Here is a 20,860-nt window from a genome sequence, read left to right as displayed (position 1 = left end):
TCCCATCAGATGTCAAGGAAATAAATAACTATCTGACTTTCAGAAGACACCTGAAGGCAGCCCTGTTTAGGAAAGTTTTTAATGTTTGATGTTTTAATATTCTTTTGGGAGCCACCCAAAGTAGCTGGAGAAACCCAGCCAGATGGACAGGGTATAAATATATTATTATTATTATTATTATTATTATTATTATTATTATTATTATCATTATCATTACTGCTACTACTACTACTACACACATCATGTGATAAAAACCTCTGTCCTGTTTCCATCCACAAAAAATAGCTCGGAACATAAGAAGAGAACAAAAGCCTACTGGATCAGGCCAATACCCTATCTATTTCAGCCTTCTGTTCTCACAGAGGCCAACCAGATGCCTATGGGAAACCAGCAAGGAGCACTGTTCCTTTCAGTGGTTTCCAGCAATTGCCTCCAACTGTGGAGGCAGAGCATAGTTATCATGGCTGGTTGGCATCAATAGCCCTCTCCTTGACAAATTTGCCTCACCCTTTTTTAAAGCCATCTAGGTTGGGGGCCATCAGCTCCTCCTGTGGGAGTGAGTTCCACAGTTTAACTATGTATTGTGTGAAGGAGGACTTTCTTTTATCTGCCCTGAACTGTAATTCAGCATAAAAAGGGAGGTCAATAAGGGGGATGGAGGTTCAGTCTTCAGTAGGATAATAATACCTTTTATTAGGACAAAGGAAGAAAGTGTCACAAAGTGCGGCAAGCTTTGGGGTTCTCCCAAACAGTTTAAACATGGCAGCCTCAGTTTGAAGTAGTAAGGTCAGTTTCAGAGAATTCTGGGAGGTTGAAATGATCATAATATCATTATGGCCATCTGCTTTTCTGCATTTCATTTTCACCTGGCCTCAGTTTTAACAATCCCTGCCCTGCCCCCTGCATCTGCCTCTGCCCTTTCCAACCACGTGTGCATTTCCGGCACCTCAGGAGAAAACTTTGACTGTAATCCACAAGTGCTAATGCTATTTAGAAGAGAGAGGGAGGGTGGTGGTTCTGGAGACTGGTTTGACCAGTTGGCCATTTACTGAACAAACATCAAAGGTTTCCAACTATTCCATGTCAAGCAGACCCTCTGAAATCCTGCCAAAGTCAAACTTCTGCCTGAGTGCTTTCCTTCTGAAAAGGAGAGCAGGTCCAGATTCTCGCAGGAGGAGGAGGAGGAGGAGTTTAGACTTGATATCCTGCCTTTCACTCTCCATAAGGAGTCTCAAAGTGGCTAACATTCTCCTTTCCCTTCCTCCCCCACAACAAACACTCTGTGGGGTGAGTGAGGCTGAGAAGAAGAAGAAGAGTTTGGATTTGATATCCCGCTTTATCACTACCCGAAGGAGTCTCAAAGCGGCTAACGTTCTCCTTTCCCTTCCTCCCCAGCAACAAACACTCTGTGAGGTGAGTGAGGCTGAGAGACTTCAGAGAAGTGTGAATGGCCCAAGGTCACCCAGCAGCTGCATGTGGAGGAGCGGGGAAGCGAACCCGGTCACCAGATTACGAGTCCACCGCTCTTAACCACTACACCACAGAGGCAGATCTGGGAACAAGGACTGCCCCAGCCTGGCCACCCACTGACTGCAATGCTATGCAACACCGCTCCCTCTTCCCCAAATTGGGAGCAGTCCCTCTTGCATCTGGGCTCCTCCAAAGCTGTTCAGAGCCCTAGAGCCCAAACTCACATCATTGAAGTGCTTGGTGTTCTTCATGATGTACGGAGTCCTCTCGTTCTTCTCCAACTTCATCCAGCCTTGCCCAAAGAACTCTCTGAAAATGCAAAGTGGTAAGAATATAAAAATGTTAGAAGAGCCTGCTGGATCAGGCCAAATGGCCAAATCTAGTCCAGCATCCTGTTCTCACAGTGGATACCCAGAGGTACCCATGGGAAACCAGCCAGCAGGATCTGAGCCTAGGATTGGGATCCTAACCTACCTCACAGGGATGCCGTGGGGATTAAATGGGGGGGGGCAGGGAAACATGTCTGCCACCTTGAGCTCTTTGGAGAAAAAGGCAAAGAAGAGAAATGAAATGAAATGAAATAAATATTGCCTTCTCCATACATGCCAGAGATGGAAAGGAGGAAAACAGAAGCCTCTTTGTGACTCACTCATAAGGGATGGTTTTGAAGACCAGGTGATCCAGCAAAGTCATCTGCTCTGCGATTTCCAAAGCAGAGTGGTTTTCAAAGGGCTCTGCCTTGACTCCCGCAGCCTGGAGAGAAAGAAGACAGCCCTCAATGGAAGCAAAGACAACAAGCGCAGAATCTGCTGGTAGAAAGCAAAGACTCAGAGAGCTGCTATGGGGAGATCCCTTTTCCTCCCAGGCCTTGCTCAGCCTCTTCTTCAATGGGTGAACATCTATGCATATGTGTGTGTGTGTGTGTGTGTGTGTGTGTGTGTGTGTGTTGTCAGCACCAGCTAGAGTCACAGAGGGCTCACCCTGAGGCCTGTTGATATTGGAGGCCAGGCGGGCAATACCTACAAATTGCCTTACCCCAAATATGCCCATTCGACTGCTTCGATTCACAGAACCGGCACTGTTACAGGTGCCACAGAGTGGCAGCATCTCCATGAGGCAGCAACAAGAGGCAGCATGACAGTAGTGCTGAGCTTGGACTGCAGAGGCCTGCTTCATGCTGAGGATCCTCTCTAAGTGGGGACTCTCTCCCCTGGATGTCAGTTCCTCCTTTGAAATCCTGGTAATGTCCGGATGTATGGCAGCCCTACCTTAGAAGTTTGTTGACGTGCAGGGGGCGGGGAATGCCACTCTGCACTCCATGCAGACTCAATCCTGCACTCCAAGGGGCTCCTCAAGTGCTTGGCACTCTGCACCAGTTTTGCCTCTTTGCACACACAAGAAGGGGAAGGGATCTAGCTCAGCGGTAGAGCATCTGCTTTCCCTTCACAGAATCACAGGTTCGAACCCTGGCTTCTCCAGGTAAGGGTGAGGAGAGACTCCCTGCCTGAAGCACTGGAGGGCTACTGACAGTCAGTGTCAACAATATGGCCTAGATCAGTGATGGCCAAACTTGGCCCTCCAGCTGTTTTGGGACTACAGCTCCCATCATCCCTAGCTAACAGGACCAGTGGTCAGGGATGATGGGAATTGTAGTCCCAAAACAGCTGAATGGCCAAGTTTGGCCATCCCTGGCCTAGATGGACCAAGGATCTGACTCAGGATAAAGCAGGAACTTCCTGTGCAAATGAAAATGCCTCCTGCTACTCCGCTTTCTTGCAAAGTAAAGTGACATCTACTCTGTTCTGCTCTTCTCTTTGGAGGAATTTCCCAAAGTGGTTTTGTCTTGAGTGGGGCTCTGGATTAGAAAGCCCTCACTTCCTTTTCCTTTTTGCTAAGAAAAGTGCAGGATGTTCCCAGATAAGCCACTTGACTCCTGGGCAGGCTGCCCACTTGCCATCCAGGAGGGACATTCCTGTTCTCTGCTTCACTTCTAAAGTGGCTGTTGAAGAATTTTGCCCCAAAACTTCCAGCATTGGTGCAAGCAGGCATATCCTTAAAATGGCCCCTTTGCATGACGACCGGGGAGTTACACAAAAACCACCCAAAGACACTTAGAAAAAGCCCAGTAGGCTCTCGTCATTTATGTTGGGTTGTGAAATGCTCACTAGTGGGCGATGAAAGCATCTCTTTCCCAAAAAACACAAAGGGATCGGAGGGAAATAAAGGCAGAAGGGAAATAAAAAATAAGCACAGCTCTTTGTTGCAACCCAGTTGCGGGAGGACAGAAATTGTGGGAGGACAGTTACCATTTGCAGGATCTCTTCCAGTGTGATCTGATTGTCTCCAGGGTCCTCCTGAGACAAGGTCCTGAGGTGCAAGAGAAAAATGGCAGCATTGGAATATAAGAGCCCAAAGCACATGGGAGATTTTCATTGCTTCCCCGCAGAAGCCTCTTTGCATCGAGGTGGAAAGGCCTAGGTAAAGCATCACTCCCTCTCTTTTAAAAATAATAATGTACTGCCAACCCTTCAACAGCAGGCCCCAGGCGGATTACAGCAATTTAAGATCCAGAAACTAAAACAAATTGTAGTCACAGGGATAAGGTGGGTCCTGGAAATACACATCTCAAATGGCAAAGGCCAGCATCAAGAAGTGCATCTTCAGCATTCCCTGGAAGCTGTATAATGAAGGTATCAGATGCACCTCTGTGGGAAGGGAATTGCGCAACTGAGGCCTCTCCTGGGACACTTCCTATGGGCCACCAGTTGCCACCACCTAGACCTACCTAAGCAGCTACCAATGAAAATAAGGGAGAGGGCCCTCTTGGGCCCAAACTCTGAGGAACTACCAAGAAGAATCCTCTGCACCTTCTCACTGCTAGCTGCTTTAGTTTAAGTGGTGGCAACTGGCAGCTCACAGGCCCGGCCCAGCCCATTGTCTCAACGCTTAACTGTACCCTGGGCTATGAGCACCCTCAGTCTCACCCACACCACACTGAGTGTGGCAGTGGAGAGGAGCCAGGTGGCCAGGGATTCGGCCCTGCCCTTGGCCAGCTCACTTGCCAGCCAACCACAGATCTGCAGGAGGGTAACTTGCCTGATGATATTGGCTGCTGCCTTCCTCTCTTGTGTCAGCAGTTCTGGATCATGGATGACTTCCTCCAGAAAGCTGATCACTTTGCACTTCAGTTCATCGTTTGTTTCAAAATCCTGCAAAAAGAAAATTAGAAATAAAGGTAAAGGTAAAGGGACCCCTGACCATTAGGTCCAGTCATGGCCAACTCTTGCTTTATTGGCCGAGGGAGCATGGCGCTCATCTTGCTTTATTGCCCGAGGGAGCTGGCGTACAGCTTCCGGGTCATGTGGCCATAATGCCTAAGCCGCTTCTGGTGAACCAGAACAGCGCACGGAAACGCTGTTTACCTTCCCACCTATTTATCTACTTGCACTTTGACGTGCTTTCAAACTGCTAGGTTGGCAGGAGCAGGGACCGAGCAACGGGAGCTCATCCCATCGCGGGGATTCGAACCGCCGACCTTATGATCAGCAAGTCCTAGGCTCTGTGGTTTAACCCACTGTGCCACCCGCATCCCAAAATTAGAAATATTTGGGTGTTATTCAACTAAGCTACATTCAAAGTACACCTGTTGAAATTAATGGGCCTAACTTAGTCCTGTTCACTCATTTCAATAAATCGACTTTAAATAAGACTTAGTTTTTTTTAAAAAAACACCCTCTATATCAATTCTGCATTTTCACAAGTTAGAGCAGCGGCATTGGCCCCTGGGGGATGGTAGGGTTATCAAGGGGGAACACTAAGAGGCAAGGGGGTAGCGGGGGAGGTGTGAATGACTATCAGACTTCGAGAAGCTGGAATCACTGGACTGTTGAATTAATTAAACTATTACCAGTGCAGCTTCCTGCCTCCACTTGTTCTGGGAGCAGCTTACCTGGGAGTGCTTGGAGACCCAGTGTCTCAGGACATTGAGGACCCGGTTGGTCGCTGCCCTCCTGATCACAAATTCCTTGTCACCATTCCTTTGGTCAGGGGGGAAGCCTGGAAGGAGAGCAAGGAGCACAGAGGAGGCTGAGTCAGTGTCAGAGCAGGGGACGGGACGGGAAGAGGCCATGCAGGGATGCCTGGGAGGATAAGCTCCAACCTAGCTGGGAGGTCAGGAGGGTTGCCCAGACCCTGCCTTCTAAGACCCGCCAAGTTCTCCTAGATGGTGAGATTTAGCAGGCACCTTCTGTGCCAACTTTTAAATGCCAGCTGAAAACTTTTCTGTTCCACCCAGTTTAAGACTACATCCTCCCACAATGGTTAATTGATGTCTGTTTTTACTTTTTTATATATGGTTTTTATTGTGTGGTTTTATGTTTTTATTGCTGAAACTGCATATATCGTATTTTTCTGTCTATAGGGCGCCCCCTTGTATAAGACCCCCCTATTTTGGGGGACTCAATTTTAGGAAAACGAGGGGAGATGGCCCAAAGTTGTTGAGCCTCTCTCCCCAAGCAGCTGTGGGCAGGAAACACTCCCTAGATCGTTTCCCACATGCAGCAGCAACAGGGGAAGTTGCGCTCCCGGGAGCACAACCTCGTCTGATACTGCCACACAGGAAATGATGCAGGGAGCACCTGCCGCACACAGCGGCATTGGGGGAAGTTGCACTCCCACCAACAAGCTGGCTGGTGGCGCGCAGCTTCTCCACGCCCCCCCATGCCACTGTCCATGTATTGGGTGACCCCAGTTTTTGACGTGATTTCTGAGTCAAAAAACCTCGTCCAATACATGGGAAAATACGGTATATGTATAGCTTGGGGGCACGGGGTGGGGAATAGGCTGTATGTCAAGACCTGTCTAAGTCCTGGAATAGCCAGTCCAGCTTCCTGGTGAGGAAATGAGCCATTAAGGAAATAAAGGGAATAGTTCTGTGCTAGATAGCAAAAGGGTGGACTCTACTCCCTCAACTGGCTGTTAGAAAGGCAAAAGGCCAGAGTTGAGAGCTGAGCTTTGTGAGCTAAAAGCTGGAGGAAGCGGGCAGCTTGAAAAGGCAGAGAGAAAGAGCCATGCCTGATTTCTGTGGGAATCCATGGCTGTAGCTATAGGAAAAGCAAGGCCGTCTTGGGGTGTTAATGTTGTGAACCCATCCATCGCAGGCTCAGGTTGTATATATGTGTAAATAAACCATATATCATAAAGACACCACAATTTCCGCTATACTTCATTCCAAAGCAAACACAAATTCTGGGTAAGCTCCTAGAACCTCACTCTGCTTGGAGAGTGGGGTGTTGTGAAACACACACACAAGCATGATAATAGTGATATACAAATATTAAATAAATAAATCCCTCAGCAGCACATTGCAAGTGTTAATGCCCTACATTTCAGGATACAAACCCTGCAAAAGGAGCATGCAAATCAATGAGGCTTTTGCAGTGTCCCCATGGCCTCTTCTCTCTGCAGAGAAAGTGGGGTGGGGCCCCCAAGAAGGGGAGGAATTCCCATTCTCTCACCTGCACTGGCAAGGGACATCCTCCTGTACTTCTCTTTGGTTGGCGTGCCCTCATTGGCGCCTGCGGTTGCGATGGCAAAGGCTGAAGCAGCCGAGAGGGCACTGCGAGTGTTGTCTAGCTCCCGGCAGGATGTCATCACAACCCCATTGTTATAGGAGAACAAAGGGAATTCTGCATCAGGAAGAGGGAGAGAAAATTCGCAGTGAGCTTTCCTCTGGCATGAAACACTCCCCAAGGACTCCTTCCCCACTTGCTGGCTGTTAAAGGAGACTCAGAGAGGGCCAGATCCTTCCCCAGGAACTGCACTGGCAAACACCCGTCGACAAGAGTCAACAGCCTCTCTCAAGTGGTCTGTGCAATGGTATTCAGAAAGGCATGGCTGAGAGCTGATGTTCATCACCGTATTATACAACAGGAAGCCCTTCTTCATACAGCACATAGGTAAACTGTGGAACTCGCTTCCGCAGGAGACAGTGAAGGCCACCCACTTGGATGGCTTTGGATGAAGACCGGACAAATTCATGGAGGAGAGGGCTCTCGTTGGCTGCTAGCATTACCTGAGGAGTTTTTGCCTTTGACCAGTTTTGGGGTCGTGGGCGATTTGGTTGGCGAGGTCTCCGTTTCTGCCTCATCACTCTGGTTGGGATCCATGTCAGACTCTTCTCGGACAGACGTCTCTGGGCCTGGTTGGAGCAAGCGGAGGCATCACTTAAGGATTTCACACAAAAGAACTTTCTGATGGCAAGAGCTGTTCAACAGCGGAACGGACTGCATTGGAAGGTGGTGGACTCTCTAAGACTGGAAGGTTGGATGGCCACCTGCCAGGGATTCTTTAGCTGTGATACCTGCATTGCAGGGGGTTGGACTAGATGATCCTACAGTTCTACAATTTTATTACTCCCTTCCTGACCCTGATCTGCACAGGAACATCCCCTTCCTCCAGAAATCACTTACTTTGCTTGTTCAGAAGGGTCTCCTCCGGCTTCTCTGTGCCCGCATCCCCCTCATCGGAGATCTTGTTGGAGTAGTTGCTGGCAGAGACGTAGAGCTTGTTGATGTCCAGAGTGGTCTTGCTGAAGGGCGACATGGAGGAGTACATGCTGGCGTAGCCATTGGAGGAGCAGCTCAAGGCAGCCAGGTCCAGGGCCTTCCCACCTGTGATGATGGGGATGTTCAAGGACAGCTTCCTCCTCCGGCTTGGGGAAGAGGACTTGGTGATGGAGAGGGGTGGTGGGGAGGAGAACTTCCGGTTGGCTCGCGGAGACTTGGGAGGCTCCCCATAAAGGAGCTTGGTGTTCTGGCTACTGGCGAATAGGAGCTCCAGAGACCTGGTGGGCAACAAAACCAGAAGAGACCTCATTGACTCTCTGCACCTGATATCACTTTCCCTTTTCCTTTCCTTTGTCCCATCCCCAAGCATTACAGAGGCTGGAACTTCTAATTGCTGGGAAATCTACCTAGTTGCCCATCTAGCCTAGCATCCTGTTCTCACAGTGGACCAACAGAAGTCTGTGGGAAACCCACAAGCAGGATTCGAGCACAAGAGCCCTCTCCTCTCCAGTGGTTTCCAGCAACTGGTCTTCAGAAGTGTTGCTGCCTCCTACTGTGGAAGCAGAGCATAGCCATCCTGGCTAATAGTCATCGATAGCCTTCTCCTCCATGCATGGTGTTTTTGCCTCACCTCCCCAAGCCCATCTTGCATTTCTCAGGAGAAAGTATCCTCCTCCAACAGGGGGAAGAGGAGGTGACACCCCTGCAAGACTCACCTTGCAGGAATTGCACTGATGGGCTTCTTGTAGATAGTGATCAGCTTGTCCAAGACAATCATAGCTGTGGTGAAGACCCGGTAAGAGTGCAGGAAGGTGTTGAGGAAGTCGATGCTGAGGAACCTCAAGTCTGTCAGCCTCTCCAGGAGCCGTTCCACACTGGCATAGCGGATCTGAAGGACTTTGCAGGAGTTCATTGTTTTGCTGAATCGGATGTCAACATCGTCGCAGTACAAGCTGGTGTCAGACCTGGAAAGAGCAAAGATGCAGATAAACGGCAGCATAGCAAACCATCATTTCCTTCTGGCCACAGAACATAGGGGAACCAGAATATTCATGGGGCCCACGCAGGCATTCACTGACAAACAGGGTAAGCTGGTTCAGTTGTGCATTCATCATTTTATTTGTTTGCCGCTGTTCCACAACAAGGATCTTGCTCACAGCCGCTTTAAACAAAGGAAGCAAGAATACACCTCAACCCGCCCCATAGTTAGCACCTATGAACACATGTGGTGGGACTGCTCAAAGGTGGCTGAGTTTAGGGATAAGGTGTTTGCTGAGATCTCTTTGATAACTAAATAAACTGTTACTCCATCTTTCCACCTAGTGCTTTTGAACTTGTTTATGGAAACGGTACGGGGTTTGAAAAACAAATAACTTATTTCTCATCTCAGCCCAGAGTTGTATTGCCAAATTCTAGAAGACCTTTAATCTTAATAATTTGGATTGCTGGAATCTTAGGGCCTGGCAAATTGCTTTTCTTGAAAACATATTGCATATCTAAAGGGAAAAGCTTTAAGTTTTTTAAAAAATAAAGTTGACCAGCCATTTACGCCTAATTTACTTATGCAGGCATCCCCAAACTTGGCCCTCCAGATGTTTTGGGACTACAATTCCCATCATCCCTAGCTAACAGGAGCAGTGGTCAGGGATGATGGGAATTGTAGTCTCAAAACATCTGGAGAGCCGATCACCTATGTGATTGAAACCTTGGGTACACAGCTGAAAAATAAATAAATATATGGAGAGCAGGGTAAAACAGCTTCAGAAAGAGCTTTTTAGGCTTTCTGCCTTGCTTACTGGGGTCTGGGAAGGTTGTGCAAGGGCCCTGGGATGCTCACACATCCCTTTCACAACAGAGGCAAGTCTTCCAGGATTGCATTGCTGGGACCCCAGCTCCTAATAGGGTGGAGAACAGAACTGCAAGCCGACAACATCAAAAGCACTCCATGAAAACTACCTTCCTGTGCCTCCGTTCATCTCAGGCACTTACTTGATCATCTGGGGGACGGTGACTTTTGAGTTCTCCTCAAAGGCATTCATCATGAGGCCATTGCAGCGGATGTTGTCCACGCACTGAAATACACACATACAAGCGTGAGGTGGATGGAGAATGAAAGCTGCATTCCAAACTGTGGAAAAGAGCAAAGGGACTGCAATTCTGCAAGAGAGTTCTGCATTGGTGAATCTTTCTGAGGTGTCTGGATGTCTGCGTAGACTCTGGGAAGCCCACCCATTCTCACACCTTAAAAAGAATATTATTACCGGTAGTTTATTTCTTGCATTTTTATCCAACCTTTTTCTCTGAGAAACTCAAGGTGGTACACATGGTTCTCCTCCTCCTCATTTAATCCCCACAACAGCCCTGTGAAGTAGGTTAGGCTGAGAGGCAGTGACTGACTGACAGTGATTTTCATGGCTGCATGGGGATTTGAACCCTGGTCTCCCAGGTCCTAGTCTAACCCAGGCTTCCTCAACCTCGGCCCTCCAGATGTTTTTGGCCTACAACTCCCATGATCCCTAGCTAGCAGGACCAGTGGTCAGGGATGATGGGAATTGTAGTCTCAAAACATCTGGAGGGCCAGGGTTGAGGAAGCCTGCTCTAACCAGTACACCATGCTGGCTCCATTCAAAACTCCACCCCCCAATCCCAAACTATTCTTAGAATAACCTTTATTCCAGATGGTCTGGAGATTATAGTCACACTGAATGATTCATTTGATGATGATGATGATGATAGTATTATTAAATTTATTAACAGCCTTTCACTAGCAGGTCCTGGGGTGGATTACATCATCTAAAATTCAACATTAAAAGAGTTTTAAAAAATCACAGCCACAGGAATTTGGGTCCCCAAAACACATATCTCAGGTCAGGTGTCAAAAGGCCAGGGCAAAGAGGCGAGCCCCTAAAGAAATCTGTATAACAGAAGCCAGTGTGGTTTAGTGGTTAGGATGTTGGACCAGGACTTGGGAGACGCAAATTCAAATCTCTTAGCTTCACTTACCTCACAAGGTTGTTGTGGGGGTTAAATAAGTTGGAGAACCATGTACCTCACACCTTGAGGTGAAAGGTGGGACATAAATGCAGTAAATAAATAAGAATAAAGGTGCAAGATGCACCTGTGGAAGGGATTCCATTGCTTAGGGTCTGCCTCAGAGAAAGCCCTCTCCTGGGCTACACCCCACAACTTCTTTTGGATATTTTCCTTCCTTTATAGAGTGGCCTGTGGGGTGGGGATGTGCCTCACCCCACAATCCTCTGGCACCTTGATTTGGGTAGCTCCTCCTCCCCCGGGCTTGACTCTGCCTTACCTGGCTGATGTCACTGGTCCAGGCTGCCTTTTCCTGCCTGGATGAGGCCACAAGGATAACTGTGTAGGATGGGCTGTCTTTTGGCTCCACCACAATCTTGAAGTCAAGATGGTCTATATCTTGCCCGGATCCTTTTGCTTTGGAATCGAGAGCACAGAACAGTGAGATGATTTGTGAGGGTGAACTACAGATTGATGGTGGGTGGGCGTAACTTTGGGGGTGCAAACCATAACTGCGCTGGGGCCCGCCTTGGTGCAACGCCAAGACTGCAACGCAGTGACTGCTGCGTTTGTGAGCAGCATCAGGATCAAACCCTCCTCAGCCATTTGTGGGAGAGGAGCCGCCATCTCTGCCGCATTTGCATAGCTCTGGCAACTTCAGGCTCAGTCTTTGCTCAGGGACCATCTGTGATTCCCCCCACACTGGAATTTAGTCATTTTTCAAAATATAACTTCACAGATACAATTTTTAACCACTTCATAGGCCAGCTTCAATTAAACTGTAGGGTGGGGAAAGCAGAGCATCTACTTTGCATGGAAAAAGGCGCAGGTTCTTTCTTTTTAAAAATTCTTTTATTTCATTTAAATCTTCACAGAATTCTAGCCCAATGGTTGCCATCAATTTGATTTAAATTAATTTTATAATGAAATGATTTTAGAATGTTGTATTATTTTATTGTTGTTAGCCGCCCTGAGCCCGGCTTCGGCTGGGGAAGGTGGGATATAAATAAAAATTATTATTATTATTATTATTATTATTATTATTATTATTTTAAATAATTTGTCTTCATGTTCACAGAAGATTCCCTGACCAATTTATATGTTTAAGGTCCAGATGCAATGCATATTGTATAAAAGAGAGCACTTATTGTTCACCTTGCATGAATTAAACCTACATACCTTTCAACTCTACAGACTTCTGCATAACATTTAGACAAAGCTCTGACACACAGCATGCCTAGCCCTCATATATATACTGTATTCTTTTTCCTATCTTTCATTTCTTTACCTCTCCCTCTCCCCTTGAATTGATGGAATACTTTATTAGTCTTGTTTGTTATACATTTAAGTTTCTCTCTCTCTCTCTCTCTCTCTCTCTCTCTCTCTCTGTGTGTGTGTGTGTGTAAAAAGTCCTGGGTTCATTCCTTGGTGATATTTCCAGGTGCAAGAGCTGGGAAATATCCTCTGTCTGAAAACCTGGAGAGCCACTGCCAGTCAGTGTCGGCAATATTGAGCTGCTAGATGACCAGAGGTTTTGCAGGAGACTTGCAGCTCTGGGAGGTGGGATTCTTTGGGGGAAGCCAAGGCTGTTTAAATTGATACAATAGAGTTTCAAATGTATAGTGCAGATGGAGCAGATGGGAATAGCATTGCATATAATTGCACATAGAAAATTCAATATTTTCAGACCACATCTGCACCATAGTTGGATAAAGGTGCTAAGAGATGTTAGGAGACACACCCACCCTATTCCCCTCACAAAACTACAATTCCCAGAGTCATTTAACAACCAATATCCCCCCCCCCCCTGTGAAGTCTTGGAACCATAGCTCTATGCAGGAAATAGGGGTTTCCTAATAACTCCTAATAACTGAAGAGAAGACTCCCTGGAGAAGAGAAGACTCCCTGGAAAAGACCCTGATGCTGGGAAATATGGAGGGCACAAGAAGAAGGGGACGACAGAGGACGAGATGGTTGGACAGTGTTCTCAAAGCCACTAACATGAGTTTGACCAAACTGTGGGAGGCAGTGGAAGACAGGAGTGCCTGGCGTGCTCTGGTCCATGGGGTCATGAAGAGTCGGACACGACTAAACAACTAAACAACAACAACAAATAACTTTCAGCACCCTTACTAAACTACAGTTTCCGGGATTCTTTAGGGGAAGCCATGACTGTCTAAAGTGGTGTGGTACTGCTTTAAATGTGTCGTGTGGGTGGGCCAAAGTTTGCAGGGGGCAAGGAAGGAGGCTCACTCTGGTTTGTAGACTTTGCCTAAGGTCTGAGTAGTACTTACTGTCCTCATCTGTGCTCTCTGTGTCTTCCACCAGGGTGCAGTCAATGAGGGAGATCACACCATTCTGGAATAAAGAAAGAAGTATGAGGAGGGGGCCGCTCGAGCGGGAAGTTCTTACCACCCTGTTTCTCTTGCAGGTCTTTCCTTCCACCTGGGGAGGCAGAGGAGGGGCAGGAGGTGGTGGTGCCTAGTGAGACCTGCCTCTCTAGGTTTGGATGTTATAACTTACTGGCTACATCAGTGAGGGTGTCAAGTCAAACGCCAGACCAAGTTCAAGGTGTTTCTATTAGTATATAAAGCCCTTAGCAACTTGGGACCAGTTTACCTACAAGGTTGTCTTGCCCCATAGACACCCTTTGATCAGCGGAATTGGCACTACACTACAAGGCAATGACAAAGAGCCTCTGCTGCACATTACCAAATCACTGATAAATATATCTATGTACTGGCTCAATGGGAAAACTTTAGAAATTCCTAAGAAATCACACCGTTGTATCAATCTTCTTAGTTCCAATGGCATTTAGGACCCAGGGAAGTGAGGTGTAAGGGGAGGGGTGAGTGAGCCCACAATAATCTCTGAGATGTACAGTCATATCTGCAGGGCCTTCCCAAGGCATCTTCATAACCTGTGATATCCTGCCCCAAAAGTGTCAGACAGATAAGCATCTCAATCACAATAGTGATAGTCAGGGCTGAAGCCCGGACAAGACAAAGAGGTGTATTTGACTTGACTTAGGGACCAGAGAACTGTAAATGCTTTCATTTGTACTGCGATGGAGTACATGTGAAAGATTATATTTGAGTGACAGGGGCATGCCTGGATCTCTGTGACATATCTATGATGTCTTGATGATGCTTCTGGAAATGTATTATGGGAAACTTTGGGAAACTTTAAAGTACTGATGTAACCATTGTTCGGGGCTTCTCTCTGCTGCTTCTGTGTGGTAGTTTGAAGTCTTGTTGCAACAATAAAGATCAGGCCTACTGGGCGCTGTTTTGCTTCTATCTCCTGGCTGAAGTCTCTTGCTTGTGACCTCTGACCTGAACCTATGGGAGCCAAGTTTAGGCTATTGTGGGGTGCTCCAATGACTCCCTTATACCTCTTTTAGTATGGCAGCACCTACCCTTTGATTTCACCTGCCAGGGACATGAACAATTTGCACAAGCTCTTTAGTAGGTGTCTTGGCCAAGCCAGATTTCACCCTTTCCAATTTGCAGAGTCCTTACCTGGTTTATTGCAAGTTTTTCTCAGGCACAGCTCTCCACTCTGGACCAGAAATGCCTCTCATGCCCCATGTATGGTTTCCATTACTCCACCCACTGAATGTTTCTAAAGCTGTACTGGGGTGGGGGGTTGACATGCGGTTTCTGACTGGGGCTATGCCAACACTATACAGTTAAAGCCCATTATTCCCCCCCCAAAGGATCCTGGGAACTGTACTTTGTTCAAGGTCCTGGGAACTGTCACTCTGCAATGGGTAAACTACACTTTCTAGGATCCTTTGAGGAAAATAATGGGATTCAAATGTATGTGTGACATGCAGCCTGGGATTTTTGGATATAAACTGTTCATTCACAAAGGTGATCGAAAGGGTGTCGCGGTCCAACTCAGGCCCCCTTCCTGGGTCCACAGAGCCAAGGAACTCCACACTCAGCTTTCCTTCACAAGGTAGAAACCAACAGTGTAAAAAAAGCTGTGGCTGGAGATGTTCTGAAAGAGTTGTGGAAGTCTCTTTCCCGGGACATGCGTGGCCTACAAGAGGAGTTTTCAGGGGAGTGACGGGAGCCTGGAGCTTCTTCAAAGAGTGGGAAATGGATCCCTTTCCCACCTGCCAGCCACTCATTTTATGACAAGGAAAACAGAAAGGCATTTCAAAAGTAAACATTGCAAAAAAATAATAATGTCATAATAACAGAGCAAAACAACACAATGGCAAATATAATAACATATAAAAAGCAACATGGCAATACTATAAAAAGAACAAGATTACGCAAACAACACCCAGCACTCAATAGCAAAAATAACAAGGGAGCCTGACAGTTTCACCTTGGTCCTAGTTTCATCCCTCCCACGATGTTGCTCACAGTCCCTCTCCTGCAGCAACTTCTTAGAGGGTTTCCGAGGGCAGAGGGTGGGGTATCTGGAAACCCACTGCCCTCCACTGCAAGGCCAGGTGCCACCTGCTCCCATCCACTCACCTTGGTCAAGTGCAGCTTCCCACCTGAGCCTCTGGTGCAAATGATCAGGTGCTTGGAGAAGAGGAAGCACTGCCTCTCGCCCTCCTTCCGCAGGGAAAGGGAGCCCAGGCGACCCCGCGTGATCTTCCCCTTCTCGGACATCGGCACTTGGATGAGGGAACCTTGGAGGAGGAGGAAAAACACTAGGTCACAGGGGCTGGGCACATGCCATTCTTCCTTCCCAGGCACCACTGTCAGGAGACAGGCTGGGGCAGCAGGCAAGAGTCATTAGCTTGCCCCTGGACTGGATCGTCCCCTCTCACTCCCCAACAGAAGAGGAGGGCTCCTCAAGAGTAGGGGGAGCCAACCTGTAGTGCTCTAGGAATCCCATCAGTCCCAGACAACATCTAATTAGCAACCCCCCCCCCCCAAGCTAATGCAATTCTAGGCTGCGTCCACAGAAGTCTTGTGTCCCATTCTGGGCATCACAATTCAAGGAGGATACAGTGGTACCTCGGTTTAAGAACAGTCCGGTTTAAGAACAATTTGGTTTACCAACTCTGCAAAACCAGAAATAGTGTCCCGGTTTGAGAACTTTACCTCGGTCTAAGAATGGAATCCGAATGGTGGAAGGGCACTGGTGGTGGGAGGCCTCATTAGAGAAAGCACGCCTCGGTGTAAGAACGGTTTTGGTTTAAGAACTGACTTCCGGAACGGATTAAGTTCATAAACTGAGGTACCACTGTATTGAAAAGCTGGAATGTGTGCAGGGGAGGGTGAATATGATGACCAAGGGTCTGGAAACCAAGCCTTATGAGGAATGGTTGAGAGAGCTGGGTATGTTTAGCCTGGAGAAGAGGAGACTTGAAAGGTGGTATGATAGCTATCATTAAATATCTTTTTTGATGGCAAGAGCTGTTTTGCAATGGAATGACCACCTGAGAAGTTGGTGGACTCTCCTTCAGTGGAGGCTTTTCAGCAGGGTTTGGGTGGCCACCTGTCATGGATTATTTAGCTATGATTCCTGCATTGCAAGGTGTTGGGCTATGTGGCCCTTGGGGTCCCTTCCAACTCTACAAATGATTTCTAACACAGCCAGTGCTCAGGGGAATGATGGGAGTTGGAGTTCAACGGCATCTGGAGGGCACCATCATGGTCTGCCCCGACCAAAGGGGTGACTGGGTAGCAATGGCCTGGAAATGGTGCTGTGCTGAGAGGCTAGAAAAGGCCACTCTGTCTCTCCTCTGCAGGGAAGCTACCTTGTCTGACAAATGTCTGGCTGGTATCCAGCAAGATTTCACACCCCTCGATTATCATCCTTTCAATTGCCAAGTTCTTCCGAATGTTTTCTGTCTCGCTCACTTCATCGTGCATTATCCTATGGGAAGAGGAAAAAGGTCAGCAAAACGCCAACTGCATTGGGACGGCTACAGCTGATATTATTTCCCCACCCCTAGTCCAGAAAATGGACCCATAGATGGTGGGGGGGGATAACAGCTCCTGGCACAGAGTTAGCATTCAGCATAGTTCCAAGTGTAGCAAGCATTCCACCAGTTTAAGCCATTTGTGGTGAAGGGTTGACAGAAAAGCTGGTTTTCAGGGGAGGCGGCTGTTCTCTGTGCCTTCTCTCCACCCCAAGGAGAACAGAAAGGCCATTCGGGAAGAGGGGAGGTCACTCGCTGGACCATTCTTCAGCCATTCATCTGCCTGAGGTGAAGGACAAAATGGCGCCCCTCCCATTCCATGGACAGAAGTTCATTGGACTGGATTCTATAAGCTGAATCTTATTTCAAGATGGGTGACATGACAACACCCTCCAGTGCCCCTGAGGGCAGCTTAGTAGAGGATGGCAGGCAGCCTATGTGGGTTACCAAGGGTTCCTGCGTTGCAGGCGGTTAGACTAGATGGATCTTCGGGTCCCTTCCAAGTCTATGACTCTCTGGTTCTATGATTCTAAGGCCTCTCAGCCAGTCCCCACATTCCCAGCACCTGCCACCTGAGGCAGCTCTCTCCCTCTGCCTAATGGTAGAGCTGGCCCCCATCACTTAAGCTGGAGGGAGGAGATGGCAGGATGCTCACACCTCCCCACCCCCCATTGTACTGGGCTGGACTAGACCTTTGGATCCCTTCCAGCTCTACAGTTCTATGATTCTATGATTCCTCTGCCTGACCCAACAAGAGCCCCTTTCCCACCAGCTGGCCCATGTGGCCAAGCCTTGGCCAGTGGAAGTGTCCTGGGTCTAACCGAAGACGGGGAGTCTCTCCGAGACCAACACGCCTTTGAAGTTTCTCAAGCAAGCTTGAAACTTCTCCTCGGGGATGTGTGTTTTCCCTTCTCAGCATTTTCTAAAATAGCATATGCTGCCTTGTCATCCTGCCCTTCACACATCCTGAACACGGTGTCTCTGCTGGAGTACAGATGGAGGCTTATTTTCCCCAATGTGATAATTATACAAAAATGTGAGAAGTTCAGCATTCATTAAGGCGCTGAGCTAAGCGTGCTGTGGGGAGCTCTCTCCGTGGATGGCGGCGAGTATTCGGGGGTGCACATACAGTCACGTAGCACCCGGCTACATTCTCGCCTTCCAGAACCAGAACCTCATGGCAAAATTTGAGCCCAAAATTCAACACACCACACCCTCCACCCTACAGCCTGAACTCCCAAATCTCCCCACCTGGAGAGCTCCTCCAACTTGGACTTGGCGTAGTCCAGGCTGTTCCTCTCCACATGCTCGTGGGGCGTGTGAGCCAGGAGCTCGTGCAGCGTCAAGATGTACCTGGGGATCTGGGCGAAGAAGAGACAGGTGAGACAGGGGGGAAGAACAATTCCATGCAATGCAGAAAAGTCCACAGGTAAGACCTGGAAGCAGCAGGAAGAAATTCTGGGGATCTTCCATCCAAGCTATTTGGTTTATGCATTTTTTTTGGGAGCTGCCCTAGAATCCCCATAGCTGTTGAGAATAAGTGGGGGAAGCTCAGTATGGCCACTGGCAGAACGTCCAAAATGGCATTGGCATTGGTCCAAAATGTCCGGAGAGCACCAGGTGAGGCAAGGTGGCTCTTGTTCACTCAGGCCTCTTTTTTGTGTTGGGGGTGGCATCCCTGGCACCAGGGATCTACACTGGAATTTCTCCTTGCACTTGGGCAAGGAGAGAGAGGCTGTCTTGGGCACCCCCTTGTGACAGACACCTGCTGCTTCCTCCCACACCTGGAACATGGGGTATGTCAGGAAAGTTTCCAGCGTCCGCTCCTCGCAGTCTGGCTTGGCCTCATAGTGCTTCAGCAGCTTGTCGAAATCCCTGTTCTGCTTGCAGTGAGCCAGGATCTGCAGGCTGTACTGGTGGTTCCGGACAAACTCCTGGTAGATGTTGAGCATCGGCAACAGGATGTCAAAGAGGTCAGCTGTGAGCAAAGAGGCGACAGTGAGAAGAGGAGGGTGTAGGAGATGCAGCCAGCCCCTGTTGACTCTATCCTGGAGCCTAGTGGGCACAGGATATGGGCTGGTTGTTGTAGGGGTACGGAAAAACAGGGAATGAGGGCATGGAATGCAGCATCCGAGGAGAGGTCGTGGCTGAATAGGAGCAACTCTGCGCGGCAACATTTTGTTGTGGTTGACACTTGTCCTCCTGTTGTACCAGGAAGAGAACAAAGATCAAAGAGTAACACTCACCTAGCACCAAGGTTGGCCAGCTGGAGATGCGTGCTTTCAGGCCCTGGTAAAAGATCTGGTGTAAAAACATGATCGTCTCACTGAAAGAGAAAAGAAAATGAATCAGATGGGGGAGCAATTGTGTTAGGCATCCTCCTGGTGCTCCCAGGGTTCAAAAAGTACGAGGAGTGAGTGCTCGGTTCTTAAGAATGAACCTTTTATTCTCTGCAAACACAGGACTCCTAGTATTATGAGAGAGGGAGGAAAACCTATCTCTATCTACTTTCTTCATGTTAGGCATAATTTTATAAACTTCTATCATGTTGCTTCTTACTCCCCTTTTCTCTAAACTAAAAAATTTCAAATGCCACAACCTTTCTTCGTAGAAACCTCCCTGATCAGTTAGACTGCCCCTTTCTGAACCTTTCCCAACTCTACAATATCCTTTTCAAGGTGAGGTGGCCAGAACTTAACATGGTAGTCACAACATATGTTTGTATCTTCTTCAGCAAACCTGCTCAACTGGGCGCTGCTGGCCTCCTTCCATTCGGACAAGCCTGGTCTTGCTGCACACAGCTCAGAACACCTGTGCACATGTTTCCATGTGCTTTGTCTGGGCACAGGTGTCTTCATACAAAAAAGGAGGGCAGGTGGGAAGAGATAACCAATAATGCCTTTCATCTGATACTGGTTCTCACCAGCCCCTGACTGTCAGCAGAAGAATCTGGCAGCCAGTAAAATATTTCAACAGCAGCTCAAAGTAAACATTGCCCTCTTCCTTCAAACTGAAGCATCACTTGTGCTGCCCATTCATTCCCACTACTGATCCCTGCACTCCTGGGAGAGAGGAAGGGATTCTTCAGCCACAGAGGGACTAGGATGGGCAGACTGCTGTCGATCTGCAGGACACGTGGAAGTATGGATACCAGCCAAGCAATTATCCTGCCTTGTGGGAAGGTGGCAAGAACAAACTGCTCTGTTGCATTTCTGGTGATGCCATCCATGGCAGATGTTCAAGCACTTATCCAGTGAGGAAGGTAGCTCACAGATACTCGCCCTGCATCCAAACTATACTGTATGTTTAATGCACACTCACCCACCAATAATCATACGAACTGTCATTTCTCCTTAAAAGTAAAGGTAAAGGGACCCCTGACCATTAGGTCCAGTCGTGGCTGACTCTGGGGTTGCGGCGCTCATCTTGCTTTATTGGTCGTGGGAGCCGGCGTACAGCTTCTGGGTCATGTGGCCAGCATGACTAAGCTGATTCTGGCGAACCAGAGCAGCGCACGGAAACGCCATTTACCTTCCCACCGGAGCGGTACCTATTTATCTACTTGCACTTTGACGTGCTTTCAAACTGCTAGGTTGGCAGGAGCTGGGACTGAGCAACAGGAGCTCACCCCGTTGCAGGGATTCGAACCACCTTCTGATCGACAAGTCCTAGGCTCTGTGGTTTAACCCACAGAACCACCCGCATCCCTGTCATTTCTCCTAACAGAGCTGCAATTCTCAGCACCCTTAAAACTACAGGTCCCATGATCTGAAGCACATTTTCCCCATCTCAAAGATTTCTGGGAGCTATATTTTGTTAAGGGTTGCTGGAAATTAAAAAGCGGTGTGGGGTAAACTACAGGGCCCACAATTCTTTGAGGAAAAGAATGTGCTCCAAG

At 48.2% G+C, this 20,860-nt stretch overlaps 1 protein-coding gene across 1 annotated transcript in view; it reads right to left on the bottom strand.

Moving 5' to 3' along the window:
- RASGRF1 (Ras protein specific guanine nucleotide releasing factor 1) overlaps window positions 1-20,860 on the bottom strand; it is a 59,127-nt gene that overhangs the window by 7,026 nt on the left and 31,241 nt on the right. The window contains exons 6-22 of the mRNA XM_080981889.1: window positions 19,209-19,288; window positions 18,747-18,940; window positions 18,214-18,323; window positions 16,798-16,916; window positions 15,560-15,720; window positions 13,361-13,424; window positions 11,347-11,483; window positions 10,026-10,108; window positions 8,753-9,001; window positions 7,941-8,314; window positions 7,544-7,669; window positions 6,987-7,157; window positions 5,420-5,526; window positions 4,567-4,679; window positions 3,777-3,837; window positions 2,120-2,223; window positions 1,695-1,779 (exon numbers count right to left, since the gene is read on the bottom strand). Of these exons, the coding sequence (XP_080838015.1) occupies window positions 1,695-1,779; window positions 2,120-2,223; window positions 3,777-3,837; window positions 4,567-4,679; window positions 5,420-5,526; window positions 6,987-7,157; window positions 7,544-7,669; window positions 7,941-8,314; window positions 8,753-9,001; window positions 10,026-10,108; window positions 11,347-11,483; window positions 13,361-13,424; window positions 15,560-15,720; window positions 16,798-16,916; window positions 18,214-18,323; window positions 18,747-18,940; window positions 19,209-19,288 (2,338 nt within the window). The remainder of the gene's footprint in view (window positions 1-1,694; window positions 1,780-2,119; window positions 2,224-3,776; window positions 3,838-4,566; window positions 4,680-5,419; window positions 5,527-6,986; window positions 7,158-7,543; window positions 7,670-7,940; window positions 8,315-8,752; window positions 9,002-10,025; window positions 10,109-11,346; window positions 11,484-13,360; window positions 13,425-15,559; window positions 15,721-16,797; window positions 16,917-18,213; window positions 18,324-18,746; window positions 18,941-19,208; window positions 19,289-20,860) is intronic.

Source organism: Podarcis pityusensis (genome assembly GCF_964106645.2).
Source record: "Podarcis pityusensis genome assembly, chromosome: 14".
Lineage (NCBI taxonomy): Eukaryota > Metazoa > Chordata > Lepidosauria > Squamata > Lacertidae > Podarcis > Podarcis pityusensis.
The sequence above is the reverse complement of the archived record's forward strand: the minus strand, read 5'-3'. Positions and strand labels throughout refer to the sequence as shown.